The 17,722-nt window shown below is 38.2% G+C and overlaps 3 protein-coding genes across 3 annotated transcripts in view; 1 reads left to right on the plus strand and 2 right to left on the minus strand.

The window, feature by feature from the left end:
- The window catches only part of LOC115233413 (hyphally regulated cell wall protein 1-like), a 10,210-nt gene extending 8,750 nt beyond the window's left edge, over window positions 1–1,460 (plus strand). Inside the window, exon 2 of the mRNA XM_029803811.1 lies at window positions 30–1,460. Within this exon, the coding sequence (XP_029659671.1) occupies window positions 30–1,460 (1,431 nt within the window). The remainder of the gene's footprint in view (window positions 1–29) is intronic.
- A 2,844-nt stretch (window positions 1,461–4,304) lies between these two features.
- On the minus strand, window positions 4,305–13,977 carry LOC115233547 (tetratricopeptide repeat protein 39C-like). The gene is made up of 19 exons (XM_029804037.1): window positions 13,664–13,977; window positions 13,336–13,562; window positions 12,629–13,194; window positions 12,171–12,308; window positions 11,765–11,966; window positions 11,186–11,387; window positions 10,678–10,878; window positions 10,215–10,383; window positions 9,899–10,097; window positions 9,562–9,834; window positions 7,710–7,865; window positions 7,459–7,562; window positions 7,213–7,333; window positions 6,789–6,920; window positions 6,302–6,417; window positions 6,080–6,247; window positions 5,811–5,903; window positions 5,570–5,711; window positions 4,305–4,989 (listed from the first exon to the last, which is right to left on the minus strand). Exons 3-18 carry the CDS (start codon window positions 12,782–12,784, stop codon window positions 5,595–5,597), a joined length of 2,547 nt encoding a protein of 848 aa, XP_029659897.1. The 5' UTR covers window positions 12,785–13,194; window positions 13,336–13,562; window positions 13,664–13,977; the 3' UTR covers window positions 4,305–4,989; window positions 5,570–5,594.
- A 151-nt stretch (window positions 13,978–14,128) lies between these two features.
- LOC115233539 (soluble calcium-activated nucleotidase 1) lies at window positions 14,129–16,096 on the minus strand. The gene is made up of 4 exons (XM_029804026.1): window positions 15,292–16,096; window positions 15,009–15,212; window positions 14,788–14,945; window positions 14,129–14,706 (listed from the first exon to the last, which is right to left on the minus strand). Exons 1-4 carry the CDS (start codon window positions 15,896–15,898, stop codon window positions 14,494–14,496), a joined length of 1,182 nt encoding a protein of 393 aa, XP_029659886.1. The 5' UTR covers window positions 15,899–16,096; the 3' UTR covers window positions 14,129–14,493.
- Window positions 16,097–17,722: the final 1,626 nt, after the last annotated feature.

Consider the following 17,722-nt stretch of genomic DNA (forward strand, 5'->3'; position numbering starts at 1 on the left):
TCCTCGATGTGCAATCCGTCATCAACGAGAGGAGGCCGTCCAAGTTGAAGACAACGCACGACGTCACCGCCGCGTCCGCCACCGCAAGCATCGCCAGCGATCAGTATAGCGCGATTATCCGCGGTGAGGGTTACAGCCACATCTACGTTACCACCGAGGATAGATCCGACGAGGTCCCGTCGCCGTGCGGCAACGTGAGCGAGAGCACCGGCACCGGCAGCCTCAGTGCCGTCGCCAGCATCAGCGTCGCCGGCAGCATCAGTAGCGGTAGCGGCAACGGCAGTCGAAATGGGGGTAGCGGCAGCGGCAGTCGAAATGGGGGTAGCGGCAGCGGCAGTCGAAATGGGGGTAGCGGCAGCGGCAGTCGAAATGGGGGTAGCGGCAGCGGCAGTCGAAATGGGGGTAGCGGCAGCGGCAGTCGAAATGGGGGTAGCGGCAGCGGCAGTCGAAATGGGGGTAGCGGCAGCGGCAGTCGAAATGGGGGTAGCGGCAGCGGCAGTCGAAATGGGGGTAGCGGCAGCGGCAGTCGAAATGGGGGTAGCGGCAGCGGCAGTCGAAATGGGGGTAGCGGCAGCGGCAGTCGAAATGGGGGTAGCGGCAGCGGCAGTCGAAATGGGGGTAGCGGCAGCGGCAGTCGAAATGGGGGTAGCGGCAGCGGCAGTCGAAATGGGGGTAGCGGCAGCGGCAGTCGAAATGGGGGTAGCGGCAGCGGCAGTCGAAATGGGGGTAGCGGCAGCGGCAGTCGAAATGGGGGTAGCGGCAGCGGCAGTCGAAATGGGGGTAGCGGCAGCGGCAGTCGAAATGGGGGTAGCGGCAGCGGCAGTCGAAATGGGGGTAGCGGCAGCGGCAGTCGAAATGGGGGTAGCGGCAGCGGCAGTCGAAATGGGGGTAGCGGCAGCGGCAGTCGAAATGGGGGTAGCGGCAGCGGCAGTCGAAATGGGGGTAGCGGCAGCGGCAGTCGAAATGGGGGTAGCGGCAGCGGCAGTCGAAATGGGGGTAGCGGCAGCGGCAGTCGAAATGGGGGTAGCGGCAGCGGCAGTCGAAATGGGGGTAGCGGCAGCGGCAGTCGAAATGGGGGTAGCGGCAGCGGCAGTCGAAATGGGGGTAGCGGCAGCGGCAGTCGAAATGGGGGTAGCGGCAGCGGCAGTCGAAATGGGGGTAGCGGCAGCGGCAGTCGAAATGGGGGTAGCGGCAGCGGCAGCGGTGGAGTGCACATCGGCGAGGGTGGCGCTATCGGATCCGACGTTAGGATTTACGTGGACGACACGGACTCGGCGAGCAGCAGCAACGGGCAGCGGCGCGGCGGCAGATTGACGCGCGACGACGAGACCCTGGATGCCTCGACCAGCGTCTCCTCCGCTACGACGATGAGAGACGGTGGTGGCGATGACCGCACCGACGATAACAAGGAGACATCCGAGAAACCGTCCTCCGCCGGTGGACCGTTGGATCCTTCTTAATGCAGAGCGAACGAGTCGAAGTAGTCTCTAGATGTATGTACTGTGGCGGCGCGGGAGATTTCGCAGACGATACAACATGGAGCGGAAAATACCATGGTAGAGAGAGATCGCGTGGGAAGGATTTGAGAAAGGGCTCTAAGAAAGACTGTAGTGCATGACAATATAGTCGTAATATTCTAGTCACTTCGCCGCCGCGAACTTGCCAAAAAATAAAAAAACGAACCAGTCGAGTATTTAGATAAATTGTGTCCTAGGACAGCTGGAGAAAGTATGAGAACGAAACATACCCCGCGAATCGTGTAAATAAGATACGATTGCGCGAATGAGAGATGATGTTGTAATCAGGGGAATTTATCGACGCGCGCGCGCGCGTAGCGCAGAAAACGGGTACGCTAAATGTAACACATGTAAAGCGCATATAACGCGCAACTTGAAAACTTATGACAATCTCTTATTGCCAACGGAACTGATCTCGTGTTCCGTTTTTGAAGTGTCGTGGAAATCGATCTGTAGGATTTGTAGGAAGAAGAACGACGTAGATCGCGTCGATAAAAATTAGAGAAAGAATTTTAGTAGTTTATAGCTAGAAGAGATCTTTTTGTCGTGTCTACGACAAAACTGCAATTAATTGGACCACACTGTCTCGCCTTTCCTTATTCTCTAACTCTTCTCGAATTCTCGCGCGGATAGGCAATTGGAAATCAAAGATATCTACAATTGATCGATATAAATTATATCTTTGTCATTTGAATGGTTAATATGATTAATTAATTAAATTTTGCATGACCATCATAATCAGAGATTTTGACGAGAATAATAAAATTTATGTAAATCTAGCTTTATTTCTCCATATATAATATATAGACCGTTTGATCTTTATGAAATAATTTCTTTTGGCTAGAATTTTAGAAGTTTGATCGATCAATTGTGGGAATTATTGATAATCGGCGTTCGAAACTCGCGATTTATCTTTATTTCGTTGAATTTACTCTTTTCGACTAGAGCATTCTTCTCGTTGACATCTGTGATATACTTTAATCGTAGTGTATTTCCTAATGGTAACGGCAAATATCAGTACGAAACCGTAACATCAGCAGCAACAACAGCAGTAATAACAACAACAACAACAACAACAACAACAACAACAACAACAACAACAACAACAACAACAACAACAACAACAACAACAACAACAACAACAACAACAACAACAACAACAACAACAACAACAACAACAACAACAACAACAACAACAACAACAACAACAACAACAACAACAACAACAACAACAACAACAACAACAACAACAACAACAACAACAACAACAACAACAACAACAACAACAACAACAACAACAACAACAACAACAACAACAACAACAACAACAACAACAACAACAACAACAACAACAACAACAACAACAACAACAACAGTGACAGCAAAAATTTAGGAACGTAGCTAACTTTTTAATAAAACGAAAATCAATGCTGTGTGGCTTTCGCGGGGAATTAAACTATAGAGAGACAAAGCAGAGATAAATAGAAACTCTATACTGTACATACATATACATCTACGAATATTCTATACTCTACACTTGGTGTGGTTTATTTTGATACTACCGCGTGCGGTAATATATTTAACAATTGTCGAAGTAAAAATCTAACAAGAAAAAAAAAGTAAAAGTAAACAACTCTATGCCTTTTACGAACGTTGACGAACCTTCGTGCGGTGGTGGTGCCCGCGTTTTCTCAGCTGCGAAATGGTGACCGACGAGTCCTGCACCCTTCGTCGGAGGTATAGTCGTTAAAATCACACGTTAACGCGCGCCCGGCGCGTCGCGTTGTTTCGAAGAAAAAAAAAATCAAGTAGTAATTGTTGACCGATCGATCGTTTGATCGTGATATTGTGTTTCGTTAAAGCCTAACAAAATCTTGAGTCGAGCGATGCGTCGAGTTTAAGTGCAATTTTTTCATACGTTGAAAGAACGTTACATTAACGCGTGATGATTTCACGGAGAGTTGCGCTTAACACTAGAACGGCTGAGAATTTTTCTAATTAGAAGAATTATTTCTTACAATGAATATAATGCGGAGAAAAATTATACTGTACGTAAGTAATAAATTAGCTCCATTATATCTCCTCCATTATTGTTTATATTGTCTATATTTTGCGAATAACACTATATTTCTATAGTTAATTATTTCTAGAGGTGGTGGTTTTCACACATCAACGTATTCAAATATCGTTATTTAATTAAATATTAAAACATATAATTCATAGAGAACTTTATATGAAATACTATTTTACTATTATATGACAGAAGAATAAGAAAATTGAGAAAATTGAAAATTTTACAAATAAAATTATAAATACTTTATATCTTTTTATTAAGAAAAGTATTTAGAGAGAGATTTAAATAATTGTCTTGGTCGTTCTAGTGATAAACCTCGGCTGGAGATGACGCAGCAAGTGCTAGTAGCAAGTTTAAAGAAAAGCAACGAGCCGCTCGAAATTGCTACGTCGGATCATGTTAGACGTTTTTCAGGGAAGTATGTAGAGAGATAATTACGTATTCGTGTGTGTTTACGTACATGTACGCGCATCTCTTTGGCACCACGACCAGCTCTCGATAGCTCGATAGCGTTAGACGACTGATCTCCGAATTATAGTTATTCTAGACACGCGCCGATCGCGCGAATTCGCCGATTACAGCTGCACACGTATTGATCGTCCGGCAATCATATGCTGTAAAAAAAAAAAAAGTCGCAAAAAGACAGAAACTCATCGGTTCAAAAAAACAAACCAAAAAAAAAAAAAAAAAAAAAAAACCCCCGGGTTAAAAAAAAAAAAAAAAAAAAAAAAAAAAAAAAAAAAACAACGGAGAAAAGTAAAAATCATTAGTCATACAATCCTACATACGTGTGCACGCGTTAATTGAGAGAAATATCGTATATCGAAACTCGCAGCGTGTGTGCCTCTCGAGTCTGTTCTTCGCCCGTAGCTAAGAAGGCAGTGCGCGTAATCGTTGAATTAGAAGGGAAGAGAAACTAAGCTATAACTAAACAGAATAAAGAAGCAAAAACCAAAAACACCGGACCGTCGCCGGTTCCAGATATATAACATACTATTTTAATTACGGTATAATGATGTAATAACGGTCGGTGTCCACATAGCGCCGCCGGGAGAGCGTCCTTCTTGTCTGCCTGATGTTCTGCGTGTATGCGCCCGACATGGTTGGTGAAATGTGAAATTTTCACGTTTTGCTTCGTCACGCGAAGCCGGGAGGGTATGACAGAATATGGGATACGTGTGTGTGACGGAGAACGTGTGAGGAGAGATTCGAAATAACGGAGTCAGAGGAGAACTAAATATGTACAAATGTAATAAATCGAGCGACGATTACGTTGAGATGATCCGTTCTTTTTATTGAACAATCACCCATAAGTCCTGATTTACATCCAGCGCTTGATCAATATTACATTATCGCTATATCGGATTCTTTGATATCAAACGGCATCGTATAGTACATCTATATTCATTCCACAGAAATCTTGTATAAATTACTTTGATAAAAAATCCGTTGTAAATTATATTTTGCATAAGGAGGAACTGAACAGATCAGCTACGCCAAAAGTTAATAAATCTAATACATTTCGAGATTCATGAATTTGACGTTGCGCATACACAAAGCACTTTTAACCTTTTAAAATATAAAATAAATAATTAATTTGTGAGTTAAAATAAAGATTTAGCCTTGTAGAATTTAATTTCAAAATCATAAATATGATTTTATGTCGAATTAATTTTTTTATAGTAACTGTACCACGAAAATTTTATATTAACTGTATACAAAAATTCCTGAAAATAAAAATTTTAATTCTACAGAACAAATCTTTACTTTAACTTACAAATTAAATATTAATTTTTTATTTTAGAAGACTAAAAGTGCTTTGTATGCGCGCAATGTCAAATTCATGAATCTTAAAATGTATTAGATTTATTAACTTTTGCCGTAGTTGATCCGTCCGATTCATCTTTAAAATATATTTTTCGTTAAATTATATTTTATGGGTTTGCCATAATTTTGAAACATTTTAATTTTCGAATACCTGTTGTGTTTTTTCGGATTCATACTCATATTCGATTAAGCGTACCATGCACTCGTATTCTATAAATACACGTGTACTCTGGATTACCACTGTTGGAATGGACTTTCAACTCGATTATCTCGTATGCTTCTTTCGATCGATTCTATAATTTTAATTTTATATAATTAAAAATGAAAAACCGCCAGTATTAAAATCTTTTATGACAAATGTTAATTAAAAGTAGTAGTATCCAATATTCTACCTGGATCTCAAAGTATTGCAACGGTGAATCAGTATTGTCATACGTAAATGTGCCAAATGAGAAAGGCTTCTCATCCTCAAGATCTGTCAAACCCTAAAAGGACATGTACGCATAATAATTAATATACAGCTGTTCACAGTAATGAATATATACATAAACAGAATATATGTATATTGCAATATACAAGTATGTGGTACGTTATAATATAATATAGTTATATTAAAGTATACACGGACTATATGTGTGATATTGCTGTAAAATCGGTTTACCCAAATAGAAAAATCTCTAGGAGCTGTGGCGGTTTCCCCAGTTGGGGATATCAACGAGGAAATATGTTCGAGGCTGATTCCGGACACGTGCACCTGGCCGAGTAGTCGGATCACCACGCTGCCGCGGCTACCCTTGAAGGCCCAGCATTCGCCCGGCAAAACGCCGGTCTGGTGAATACTTTCGGGTCAGAACGATAATGAAATTAGATATATTCAGGTAACCTGTATCACGGCTCGGGGTGTGTTTTGCTGCTGACAAAGCGGTATGCCGAACAGATTGAGCACAGGTGCGCCGGTCGAATAGGGTTCGGTGTTTCGTGTCGAAAGGATCGTACCACCTATGTAAAAATGCGTGCGATATGTTTGCCAGTTTTTCATTAATACAATATTAGTTTTTAAACAAAGTAATAATTTTATAATTATTAATTGCAGAAATGCTTATTGCACATATAATTTTCTTTGTAATATATTTGGAATTAAATAATAGCGCGCCACTCTAAGAAAAGTCATATGTTTAAAAAGAAATTGATTGTTATTGTAAAAAAGTATGTTATTTTTCTACGCTAAAGAGCTGAAAAAAAAAGAAGTTTAAAGGCCACTTTTTATTCACTTTTTACGCGCAAGATTATTAACAGGTCATAAGATCGCCCTTTTAATTAATGCATTAGCTATAGAAAAAGCTAAATAAAAATAGAGTGTTGAATAAAACCTGAACTTTCAAGAGCATAATCCGTTCTTCCAGTTTTATCGGCATCGTACGTCTTTAATTCGTTTCTTACCATATCCTTGACGGTTTCCGGTGATAGAGCTTTCAGCAAGTTCTTCGTATGCAGATTCATTTCTGTCGCAATATGTACTAGCGATAAACGTTAATAACTGACAAAAGACAGATGGTATAAGTAATATAATTTTGTCGAATGGAAAGATAAAAATAAAAATATAACCCAAATAGTCATATGCGCGTGAATGATAGAAAAAGACTTTTACTTTGTCATAAACTAAAATCTGTCGGCATGGAAATAAGCTGTGCAATATGTCGCTCTACTTATTTAATCGATATCTTTGACGTCAAAGAAATGCCACTGCACCGGGCGCAATATCCGGTCAACATTTACACATCGCACCTTTCTTACCCTCGGACACTTCGTTCCTCAGATTAAGAATAGCTTCTGACATTTTCGGAATCACGTTGCCCACTTCCTTCAATTTGCTTTTCAATTCGTCGCGCATCTCCATTACATTTTTCACTTCCAGCTAATGCAATTTTTACAGAATCAGCAGAGCATTTATTATATCGTATAATAATCAAAGTAAAAAAAAAAGTTATGCTAAGAAAAAATCGTTTGCACATAAAATCGTTTTTATTAGCAAACAATTACCGAGAGAGTTCCCAAATGAGCTCTCAGGTTTCTTAAGTCTGCCTTGATTGTCTTGAATGACGCACTAGCGGAATATTTATCGCAAAGATGGGATACGGACATTGCTAAAAATTGAGAGAAGCTCTTTCAAAATTCGCTTTTTTAATTAAAATTTAATAACATTCATTATGTATAGAGAAGATTATGCATAAAAGTAAAGATTACTGATACTTTTTTAGCAAGTTAAGTAATTGGATCAATCTCTAACATACCGAGCATCGACGTGATAACGCAGAAAACGAAGGGTTTGATTAGTTTCGTGTACCATGCGGATCGTTGATTGCAGCTAGCCGAAATACCCGGACAATTTCCTGCGTTAACGCAACAGAAGGTATTTCGCGCACTCATTAGCGTCCTTTCATTATGCACTTGTGTCTAAAGCGCTTTCAAAATATAAACAAGAAGAAATGTCAAAAAGAATCGATAAAGATTAATTTATCCAGATTTTGCCGATACTTTTTATGAGCGATGTGATCGCACGTGTTTCGCTAAAAGTATATGTCAAAGTTTGAACCAATATGACGACTACTACATAATCGATATATTGTAAAAAAATGAAAGGCAATTCTCAAAATAGATTACTATATATAACGTGGAAAAAAAATAAAGAAAAGAAAAAAATACATATAAAGAGCAAAAATGCAGAATATAAAGTGCTAGTGACAAAATAATAAAATCAAGAATGTCGAATAAAACGGCAAAAAGAGCCAAGCGCGGTATTAAGGGCGCATAAATGTTTATTAAAGAATTACAAAATAATAATTTTAGATGGAAGAGAAAAATTCCATTCCATTTTGATGTAATGTTCAAATATATTGTCGTACACTATTCTTCTGTTACTTGCGGATATACAGGATATATATACAGGATGAATATGCAGACATTATTAAATGTATGTACATGATTACGAGTAAATAGCTTATACAAACGATCGTGCAACAACAAGAGATGCGATCCAGTTCCTTTGTCTATACATATTTTTCTAGACGAAAGAAACATTCATCTTGTATGAATCAATTGCCTATCGAAAAGCTTAGCATATATATTTTTGTAAATAAAATCTGTCGCCTTTATAAATCATAAATTTCAAGACACGATGTCCATTTGTGTGTGTGTGCTTTTAAATTTCTTTCATCTTTAAAATTTTAATATGGGAATTCTGTTTATATATAATATTCTTTAATACGTGTAATATATATATACAGCATAATATTAATAAAATGAAAATAAAAATAAAACAACCATAAAATTATATCTCTGGGTACAAATATAGACTGTTTGCATTGTTAATCTTATCTTTGTATCGATCTTTATTATTAACTGAAATATTTTTTTTTGGATCAAATGAAACGCACATAAAATGTTATTGACGGATCCATGGAACATAAATGTGTTGCTTGTTGTTAAAATTATTTTATATTATAATGTAATATCGGACGATTACAAACTGAGGTTATTGTATATTTTTCAGGGCGGAATGTATACGCACATTAAGTCGACTTTCAAAGTCGTAATCTCTATACTGAGTTTGTGCCTTCAATAGAAAACTTTTGCCTTCGTTGGGATTCTGAAATATGACAAATATAAAAGTTACTGTAAAAATAACAAAAACAGACAAATTTACAATTATGTAAAAAAAAAATTCGACACAGATAGCAAATGTATATATTCAGCATACTTACGTTATTGTTGCAAAGATTACTTCCCAGTTCGTAAAGAGCAAATGCACTAACATGCTGATCGTACTCGTCCTTGGACGGATATCTACGTTTCAAACAGTATCGATAACTTTTAATAGCCGCTTCAGTATCTCCCAAATAGAAAGACGCTGCACCTTCCAAAAGAGCAGCCAGACCCACCATCGGTTCCTCTGAATGGTTTTTCTTACATTCTGATAATAGAGTTAGATAATATCGGTGAGATGTAAAGAAATTTTGTAGTACAAATGATTAAAAATACATCAAATTAAAAAATATTCAAATAACATTTCAATTATTTAGCGGTTTTTTTTTATTTTTATGTTACTTGAAATTAAGTTACTTGACCGAATTTAAGTTATTTGACCGAAAATCAATCGATTATTACCCCATAATATTCTACGCAGCGATTCAGTGGAACAGGACGGCATGGCATTCCATAAGTACAATAATTCATATACCAGCAATCTATAATACAGAAGTGTATAAGGACGCCCGGTGTCCTTGTCAATGAGTTTCGGCACTCTGCGTAAAATGAAAGCGCCGAGTTGCGTCTCCTTGTTCATCTCGTGGAACCAGTGAAGTATTTTGTCGTAAGTTATTAGCAGATCGTCAAATTTGCCGTTTGCTCCACAACAGACTGCAAAGATAATATAATAAAGAAATTCGAGCTTATTTGAACGCTAGAATGGCGTTGAAATTACCCATAGCTAGGTACGCGTAGAAGCTCTTGGACCATCTAGACTGATGTTGCAATTGCAATAAGGATCGATACGCTTCCTCGTAGCTCAAACATATCAGATGACACCAAGCCACTTCGTGCAAACATAATAATTTGATTTCACGTTGGGTCGAAGTCTCCACAGCTTTGCCGTACGCTTCGAGCGCTGCATTGACATTTGACTACGAGACAACACATCATTAGAGTAAAAAAACATTACTTTTTTATATCTAATAAATAAGAAATCTTAAGACTCTGTATCTGTATGCTTAATAATTAATTGGTTAATTTATTAGTACCTCTAGACGTTCCACTCTACCAGCGAAGAAAAGAAAGAGTGCAGAGCTATGAAATTCGGAATGGCATTCAGCTATCAGCTGTTTTGCTACCGCGACGCCCGCTTTCACATTGGAACCGTCAAGTGCGAAAAACGGACGTACGATTGTGTGATACCAAAGAAGAGATAATCTAACAATAAATTAAAATTGCAATATATTGTCGATCGATCGATTAGCCACATATTGTATATAGTATATAAAATATTTTTCAAAATATAATATATAAACACAACAATGGAAACATTTATTTATGTGTAATATATTATACAATCAATCAAATAAAAAATAAAGATTTGGCATGAGAAAACAGCAGCGATAAATATTATGCTCGTAAAAAATATCTTTTACAAGTTTCCAATTCTTTTACATTGCTATGCAAAAAAATTATATATTTAGAGATATTTTATATTCACGATAAACTTACGTAGCGAGCGGTGCGCGCATATCCTCGCTGACTCGTGCGTACATAAGGGCGGCAAGACCAGCCTGTCTATCACCCTCGAAGCCCAAGAAATGGATCACCTTCAGCAGGGAGGGCGGCAAAAGACTCACGCATAGCTGGTATATACCGTAACCGAAACTCGCGGCCGACATTAAACGTGTCACTTCCGTAGGTTCCACGAAGCTGCGAAATATATTCCACTTCAATTACATTTTTAATGCTGAGATTCGCGTGAATTTAAACGTGCGAACAAAGGAACGAAGCAAGGTGATCCAAGCTAGTTGCACAATCTTTTGCGAAGCATGTGTGCGAAGCAAGTGTGTGAGTTTACCGGCGCGAGTTTATACGGATTGTTGATATCGAGTAAACGGATTACACGCGGAATATAAGATGCCGATACGCAATCGACGGCGGAATCTTTCTCTCGGAGAGGATAGTGGACAAAGGGCAAAAAGAAACGAGAAGTTTTGTAAGAAGAAACAACAATTACGGTGTCTGTTGTTCGGACGTGATGCCAGTGAGCGAGAAGAACATTGATAGAGAGCTTCGCAGACCTGATGGCGACGATACGGGTGTCACGTTGTTCACGTAACCGTTGCAGGAGGGTATCGACCATTCCGAGGATTCTGGGCTTTGCGGACTCTGGAAAGAGGATCCGTTGCTTGTGGGAATGCCGCAGTACGGACTGAGTCCTACGAAAAGTAGCGAAATTATCAAAAGTGTCTGACAAAATTTGTGTTTTATAATGTATATTCCTTATAAAAAGCACAATTAAGTTGTCAAATACATATAACAAAGAAAAAAAAAAAAATCGATACAAGAAGAAAATTTATTGAGCAATTACGATTAAATTAATCGGATCTTAATTATTAAAATTGTACGTATTGCAAACTTTGAATTATGATTAATTTATTTATTCGCAATAATACTGCGCTTAATAACAAGTAATAGATTAAAATTTTATTAAGATTAATCGCAAAATACTTCTGCTAAACTCTTACGATTGAAAATTTAAAATTCTAATTTTCTAAATCTTTCCTCGTATTACGAATCATAAATGATGACGCACCCGTCGGATTTGTACCGAAGGTGCGCCGATATAGCTGCGAAATCTGATTATACGCATGCTGATAAACTCGCCAAGCTTTACGAAGCATCCAACCACCGCGTACATATCCGGTTAATTCTTGTTGAAGAAGCGTTAATATGGCCGAACAAACTTGCGAATCTGCTAGAATGATTTGGCGCTCCAACTTATTTACATAATCCTTCTGAAATTAGTTTTGTAATTATTTCTTTATGATTGAATCTTGTTTTTCAATAGTCTTGATATATGTTATAAAAAATATCTCTTTTTTTATATTAATTTTTATTTTTATTAGCACAATTAAATATAATGAGTCTCTGTGTTTCTATGAAAATTCAAACTAATTATAAATGAAACTATATTAATATCCCGTTGAATAAACATTTACGCCGGTCTCTTCTGCTCGAAACACTTTACTTTTCACGGACTTTAGCCACCCAATATCGCCCGCACATTCCCGTTCCATATCCTTAAGTAATAACATGGCTTGTTGAAGCTTATCATCTTCGAAAGTCATCAGGGCATTCTGCAAGATTCATTAAATTACATTAAAAATTATCAGACATTAAAATATTCAAGCCCACATATTGTATCTCTTATATTGTATCTCCAAGCCTATTTGTTTCTTCCCGTTGTTTCATTATATCGTAACGGAGAATTGAGATAATCTTTATTTAATCTGCATATTAAAAATTAGTATTGATCTTTTATTTCCCGATCCATATGTTTTTGCGTTTATTAATAGAATCGATTAGGTAACAACATTCTTTCCCGGCCTTGAGTTGTCAAGTATACGTCGTCGGAGCGTATTGTGGAATCGATATGCCTCATCACGCGATTACATACCATGAAGAGGACAAAGCAGCGGCCGGCTTTGACATGGAAGCTATGAGGATGTTCGGTAAACAGAGCCTCAGCCTCCTCGATTTTGTTGTTCAACAGCAGGGAGATACCGGTTCTAGCGACGTTCCAATCCTTCATCGAGTCTTTCCCCGTTGCCATTATGTTCAAAATGATTTTAGGATGATATTTAGACGAATAAAAATCTTTTGCGAACTTGTCGACCACGTGTTCGTCAAGTAGACAGCATCTTTCCACTATGCGGGACTTGTCAGTCGAAATTTGACTCAAGATCACTTATTTTTTTTCGCGAGCACGCTAAATAATCGTTGATTTATTCCAAACTTGTTTGTTCCGAGAAACAAATTCGATAGTTACGGAAAAATATAGTTCATGGAATATAATCATTTACGTCACGAGAGTGTCAATCGCCTTGCGATCGCGCTATCGTCAGTATTAGAAATGATACGAAGCATTCTTACGGATGCTGCATTTTCTTCTTGCAGAGATTGTAGAGTAGGAAAAACTGTTTTTAATGCGTTTTTCATATTTAAGGATTGCAATATTCCTTCCTAGTAACATTAAATATTAATGTTGTATAAAATAGCAAGTTTTTTTTTTTTGGTTTTGTTTTGTTTTGTTTGATCTGAAGCATTAAATTAAGTGAATAGAAGACAAAATTATATTCATTTTATGTAACAAAATATTCATACAGATAAATTCATGCTTGATGTGATTAAAGAATTCAATCCACTTGTGCATTTGTTATGTAACTTTCTGTCATCGTATATAATCCTTCGCAATCTCTATTAATGCATTTTTACCTCCTTTATCAATCTTTCTTTTTTATAACACATACGATGCAATGAATAGCTGAAATCCTTTGTTGAGTATTCTTATTCCTTGAGATTTTCGGAGCAAAAACAATTTTCACTCTCACCTAAATGCAAAAGTGTAAATACAGATTGCAGAAAGAACCACCCTTTAAATGGGATGTAAAATTTTAACCGCTTTCGTTTCTCATGACAATTCGATAGTTACCGGATATTGTATAATATACTCCTCGAAAAAGAGATTGCGAGCAAGTGTTGTACAACTTCGCGCGAACGGTAGTACATGCAACACGCTTGAGCCACGAACTGTATCTCCGCAATGCATCGGGTTGACTAAACCCTCGAAGAAACGCAGTGCTGCTGCCACCACCTTCTGTCTAGATATATATATGTATTATTGATTTTCGCATAGTATTGTGACCCTGAACGCGCGCGAAACGAGAAAACACAAAAGGAAGGAAATTTGACATACGATTACATAAAGTTAAAAAAACATGAAGACAAATGTGTAAAGGAATGTGTAGAAAATTAGTATCCTTTTATAGGATTCTTCTATACTGCTTCAGACATTTGGAAACGTTTGCTTGATTTATCCGATATTTTTTTATAATAAGAAAAGTATTATAGTTTAGCACAACAATTAAGAATAATATATAATATACACACAAAATGAAATATATATCGTATATTTTTATAACGTGTTTTTTAACATAATCGCAAACTTACGTATAAAACGAAATAAAAGTACTGATTTAAAGTACATTGATTAGTATATACATGCATATTTACAATTATCACTCCAGTGTACATATTCTTATATAATTGCTATTTTTGATCTATGTTAATGAGAATAAAATTTGTACCCTGGCGTTTTGAATGTAGCAATATTGATCATTCAAAGAAATGATCTTAGTTTTTATTTATACTGATTAAATTTGCTGCAATTCTAGTTGTATGATACAAATTTAAAGTTGCACATTCTCTGTACATCTATTTACAATTTTATTAAACAATTAATGACTATTCCTAAATGGAATGTCATATAAATTCTAGTCCTTCGAATTTTTTGTCCATCACTTTGCTCTCCGGCATTATTATTGTTCCTTCTATTGTGAAGGCCATGATGTATGTAGCAGTATGACCTTGATACTCCTCAGTCTTCAATGCTACTATAATAGAGTCCTGTGAACCAGGAAGGAACTTGAAACTGGAGAAACCTCTGATTGGAATTAGATCTCCAACATGAATGACCTACAATAAATTTCAAAACTGTTGCTACAATCTATCAAGATATCAAAATACATCTGATGTAATCAATTATTAAAAACGCACTTTAATATCAATAAAGTTTTCATCTGCGGTCAGCATGATATTACAGCTCATTGTCTCATCTCTTGACTCATTGTAACGTTCATGGGAACATCTTCTGGGCAAGAAGAACCAGCTCTTATGTATATCGCTCCAAGCTCCAGATTCATGTATCATATAACCTATGCAAAATATATATATAATGAATTAATTCACGCAGTCATAAACTACAAGTATTCTCATACCTGGATATTCGATGTTAATCGCTTGCCTTAATCGTTTGTAGTAGGAAATCCAATTGACAGAATGTGTCTCGCCGCGTGGTGATACTACTTTTATCCATAATGGATTGTTATGCTCAAATTCACCGAATGGCGTGGTCCATTCTTTTCCCATACTGCCAACATATAATTGTTCATCTTTGATGGTTGCCCATTCGGACTTAAACCCTAAAAATAGATGAAACAAATGTCTTGCATGCTACAGAAATGACAATAATATTAATTACTTGCTACATAACTTATATACCTTTGATGTTTTTACCATTGCCATCCATCAAGATAACCCACGGATAAACTTGATCACCTTCAATAAAGTATATCATTCCTGTACGATCATCAAAGGACAATAGACGACCGTCAAACGTCACCAATTCCGACAATTCCATTCCGCGTCCTTTCATAGATAGCGACGAGGATAATATGACAGTTCTATCATCCCAGATAACAGAGAGAAAATTAGTAGTAGGATTCCAATACAAACTGCCAGTCTTCATAAGACTATGCCACGTGTCTCTCTTGTCTGCGAGTTTGGAATCGTGATCTAGGTCGCTCACAATCGCTATCCTGTAAGTCATACCCTTGGAAGTCCTGATGGGCGTTGAGGTGGGATACGTTCTATTATACTTGTAATAACGACACTGGGTCAGGATTTGGTTTGGCGGCGAGCCCACGACGCTGCTCAGCAGTGGATATGCCAACAAAAAGACTGGCACGCTCAGGATGAGGAGAATCAGCGCCAAAAATTGGCTTTGAATGCGGAAGGTGCTGTTAGCCACTCGGTAGACGTGTGGTGCGCGCAACGCCTGTCGCCAATCGCGTAGATATGACATGGTCTGCTTGCTGCCGTTCCTCATCCGTCTCCGTATGTCCGTATGTTGAGAGCGGTCGGATTCGCGCGTAAACTCCACGTCAACTTCGAGGCATGACAATACTTGACAACGTTGTCCTAACCTAATATGTGATTTCCGTGAGGCGGTAAGAGCAGCTGAGAGCAGCGCCTCGCGATTCGCGATACGCAATCAACCATGCACGATGCACGATCATATGACTGGTTCTGGTTGCCATGAATAGGGAGAAACAAAGAGCGGTAATCGTGGAACGTTCACTAGTCTTGTGCAGTACTGTCATCTACATTAATTTTAGGGGCTACGTAAAATTACGTAGCGAAAACCATTTTTCGAAAAACTATCGGTAAAATCATCGTTTGATGCATCCTTACTGTATCGCCATTTACTATATATCTTGTCGGTGACTATATTCATTGTGAATCTATTACATAAAAATTGTCGCTAATTAAGAAATTGTATTCTATATTTTTTAGTCGTTTTTCGAGAAGTTACATCATCATCGCTTATGTGACGATTAAGGGACTCTGCAACAAAGAATGAAGTAAAAGTATAGTATTCTCTAAACAATCGAAATTTTCTCACATATTCTTTAATTTGAAAGACGTGTCTTTTAAAAAATATCGATAGTAAGATGACGATTTTATAACAGAAAACAAAAAAGGTCGCGAAATGTCGATCTTTGAAGCCTGGAAAATTCATTTTTCGATACATATACACACACACACACAACTTGTTACAAATTCAATTCGCATGCTTTATGTATAATACACATATACTGTATACTGTATCGCGCGACCGACTTTTTGTAATCTTTGATCTCTCGCTGCAACCGACTACAATGTATTTATGGTTATGGAAATGCTCAAAGTAGCGTCGGCTGGTCGATATATCCTGAGATTTATAATACCCCTGAAACGTGAATGTGCTGTACGAGAATAAACAAAACTATTTTTGCAAACAAGATTATTTTTTAGCTTCTTTGTAAAGTAAAAGATGAATTATTTGTTAATTATTTTTCCTTTGTTATTTTTAAATAATTTTGTAACTAATTTATACGATACATTTATATGTTATATAGAAAATATTTCACATATATAAATTCATTTTATATGTAAATAGGACTTTAGAAGATTGTAATTAGATTACTGTATAGTTCATAAATCTCTTATCATATATATCCCCATCGTCCCTTATCGTATCATATACCTATGTTATATATACGAGTTATAAGGATTGAAGAACTGTAGAAACAATCGCGGTATTTCGAAAATGAATCGCTCTACAGATGAATTTTCGGTCAATGCGCTAAATCTCCGCAATTACACGGGGAAAGCATTGCGGGGGGGTCCATTAATTAGCGCCTCGCCGACGACTATACAAAGCGACGTCGAGCACGCAAAGAGAGTTCGGATCTATGGCACGGTTGGGGTCGAACGAACGTTGGACTCCGCGCGCGTTGGCGAAATGAATCGAAGGGGTCGTTGGTAGATAGCGGGGGAGAGGTCGGGGATGAATCAGCGAGGGCGGCAAGACCTGCCGTCACCGTCAGTCGCGTGACGCGTTTTCCGCCGTCAGCGTCGTCGACATCGTATACGTTGCCATCGCAGCGATCTCTCGCCGTTCGCCGTTCTTGACACACGTTCGAGACGCTCTCGCGTCATCTCGGGCCAAATCAGCTGACTCGTCGCGTGGACACGATCAAGTTACTAGTCACGTGTGATCTATCGCACGCGCTGGCTTGAACATGATCAGGTGACTTGTCACGTGTGATCGTCGCTGCGCGACCATCGCCGCCACGGACGCCGCTCATCTCCTCCCTCCTCCCCCCCC

The sequence above is a fragment of the Formica exsecta genome, unplaced genomic scaffold (assembly GCF_003651465.1).
Source record: "Formica exsecta isolate Colony F162 unplaced genomic scaffold, ASM365146v1 scaffold105, whole genome shotgun sequence".
NCBI classification, from domain to species: Eukaryota; Metazoa; Arthropoda; class Insecta; order Hymenoptera; family Formicidae; genus Formica; species Formica exsecta.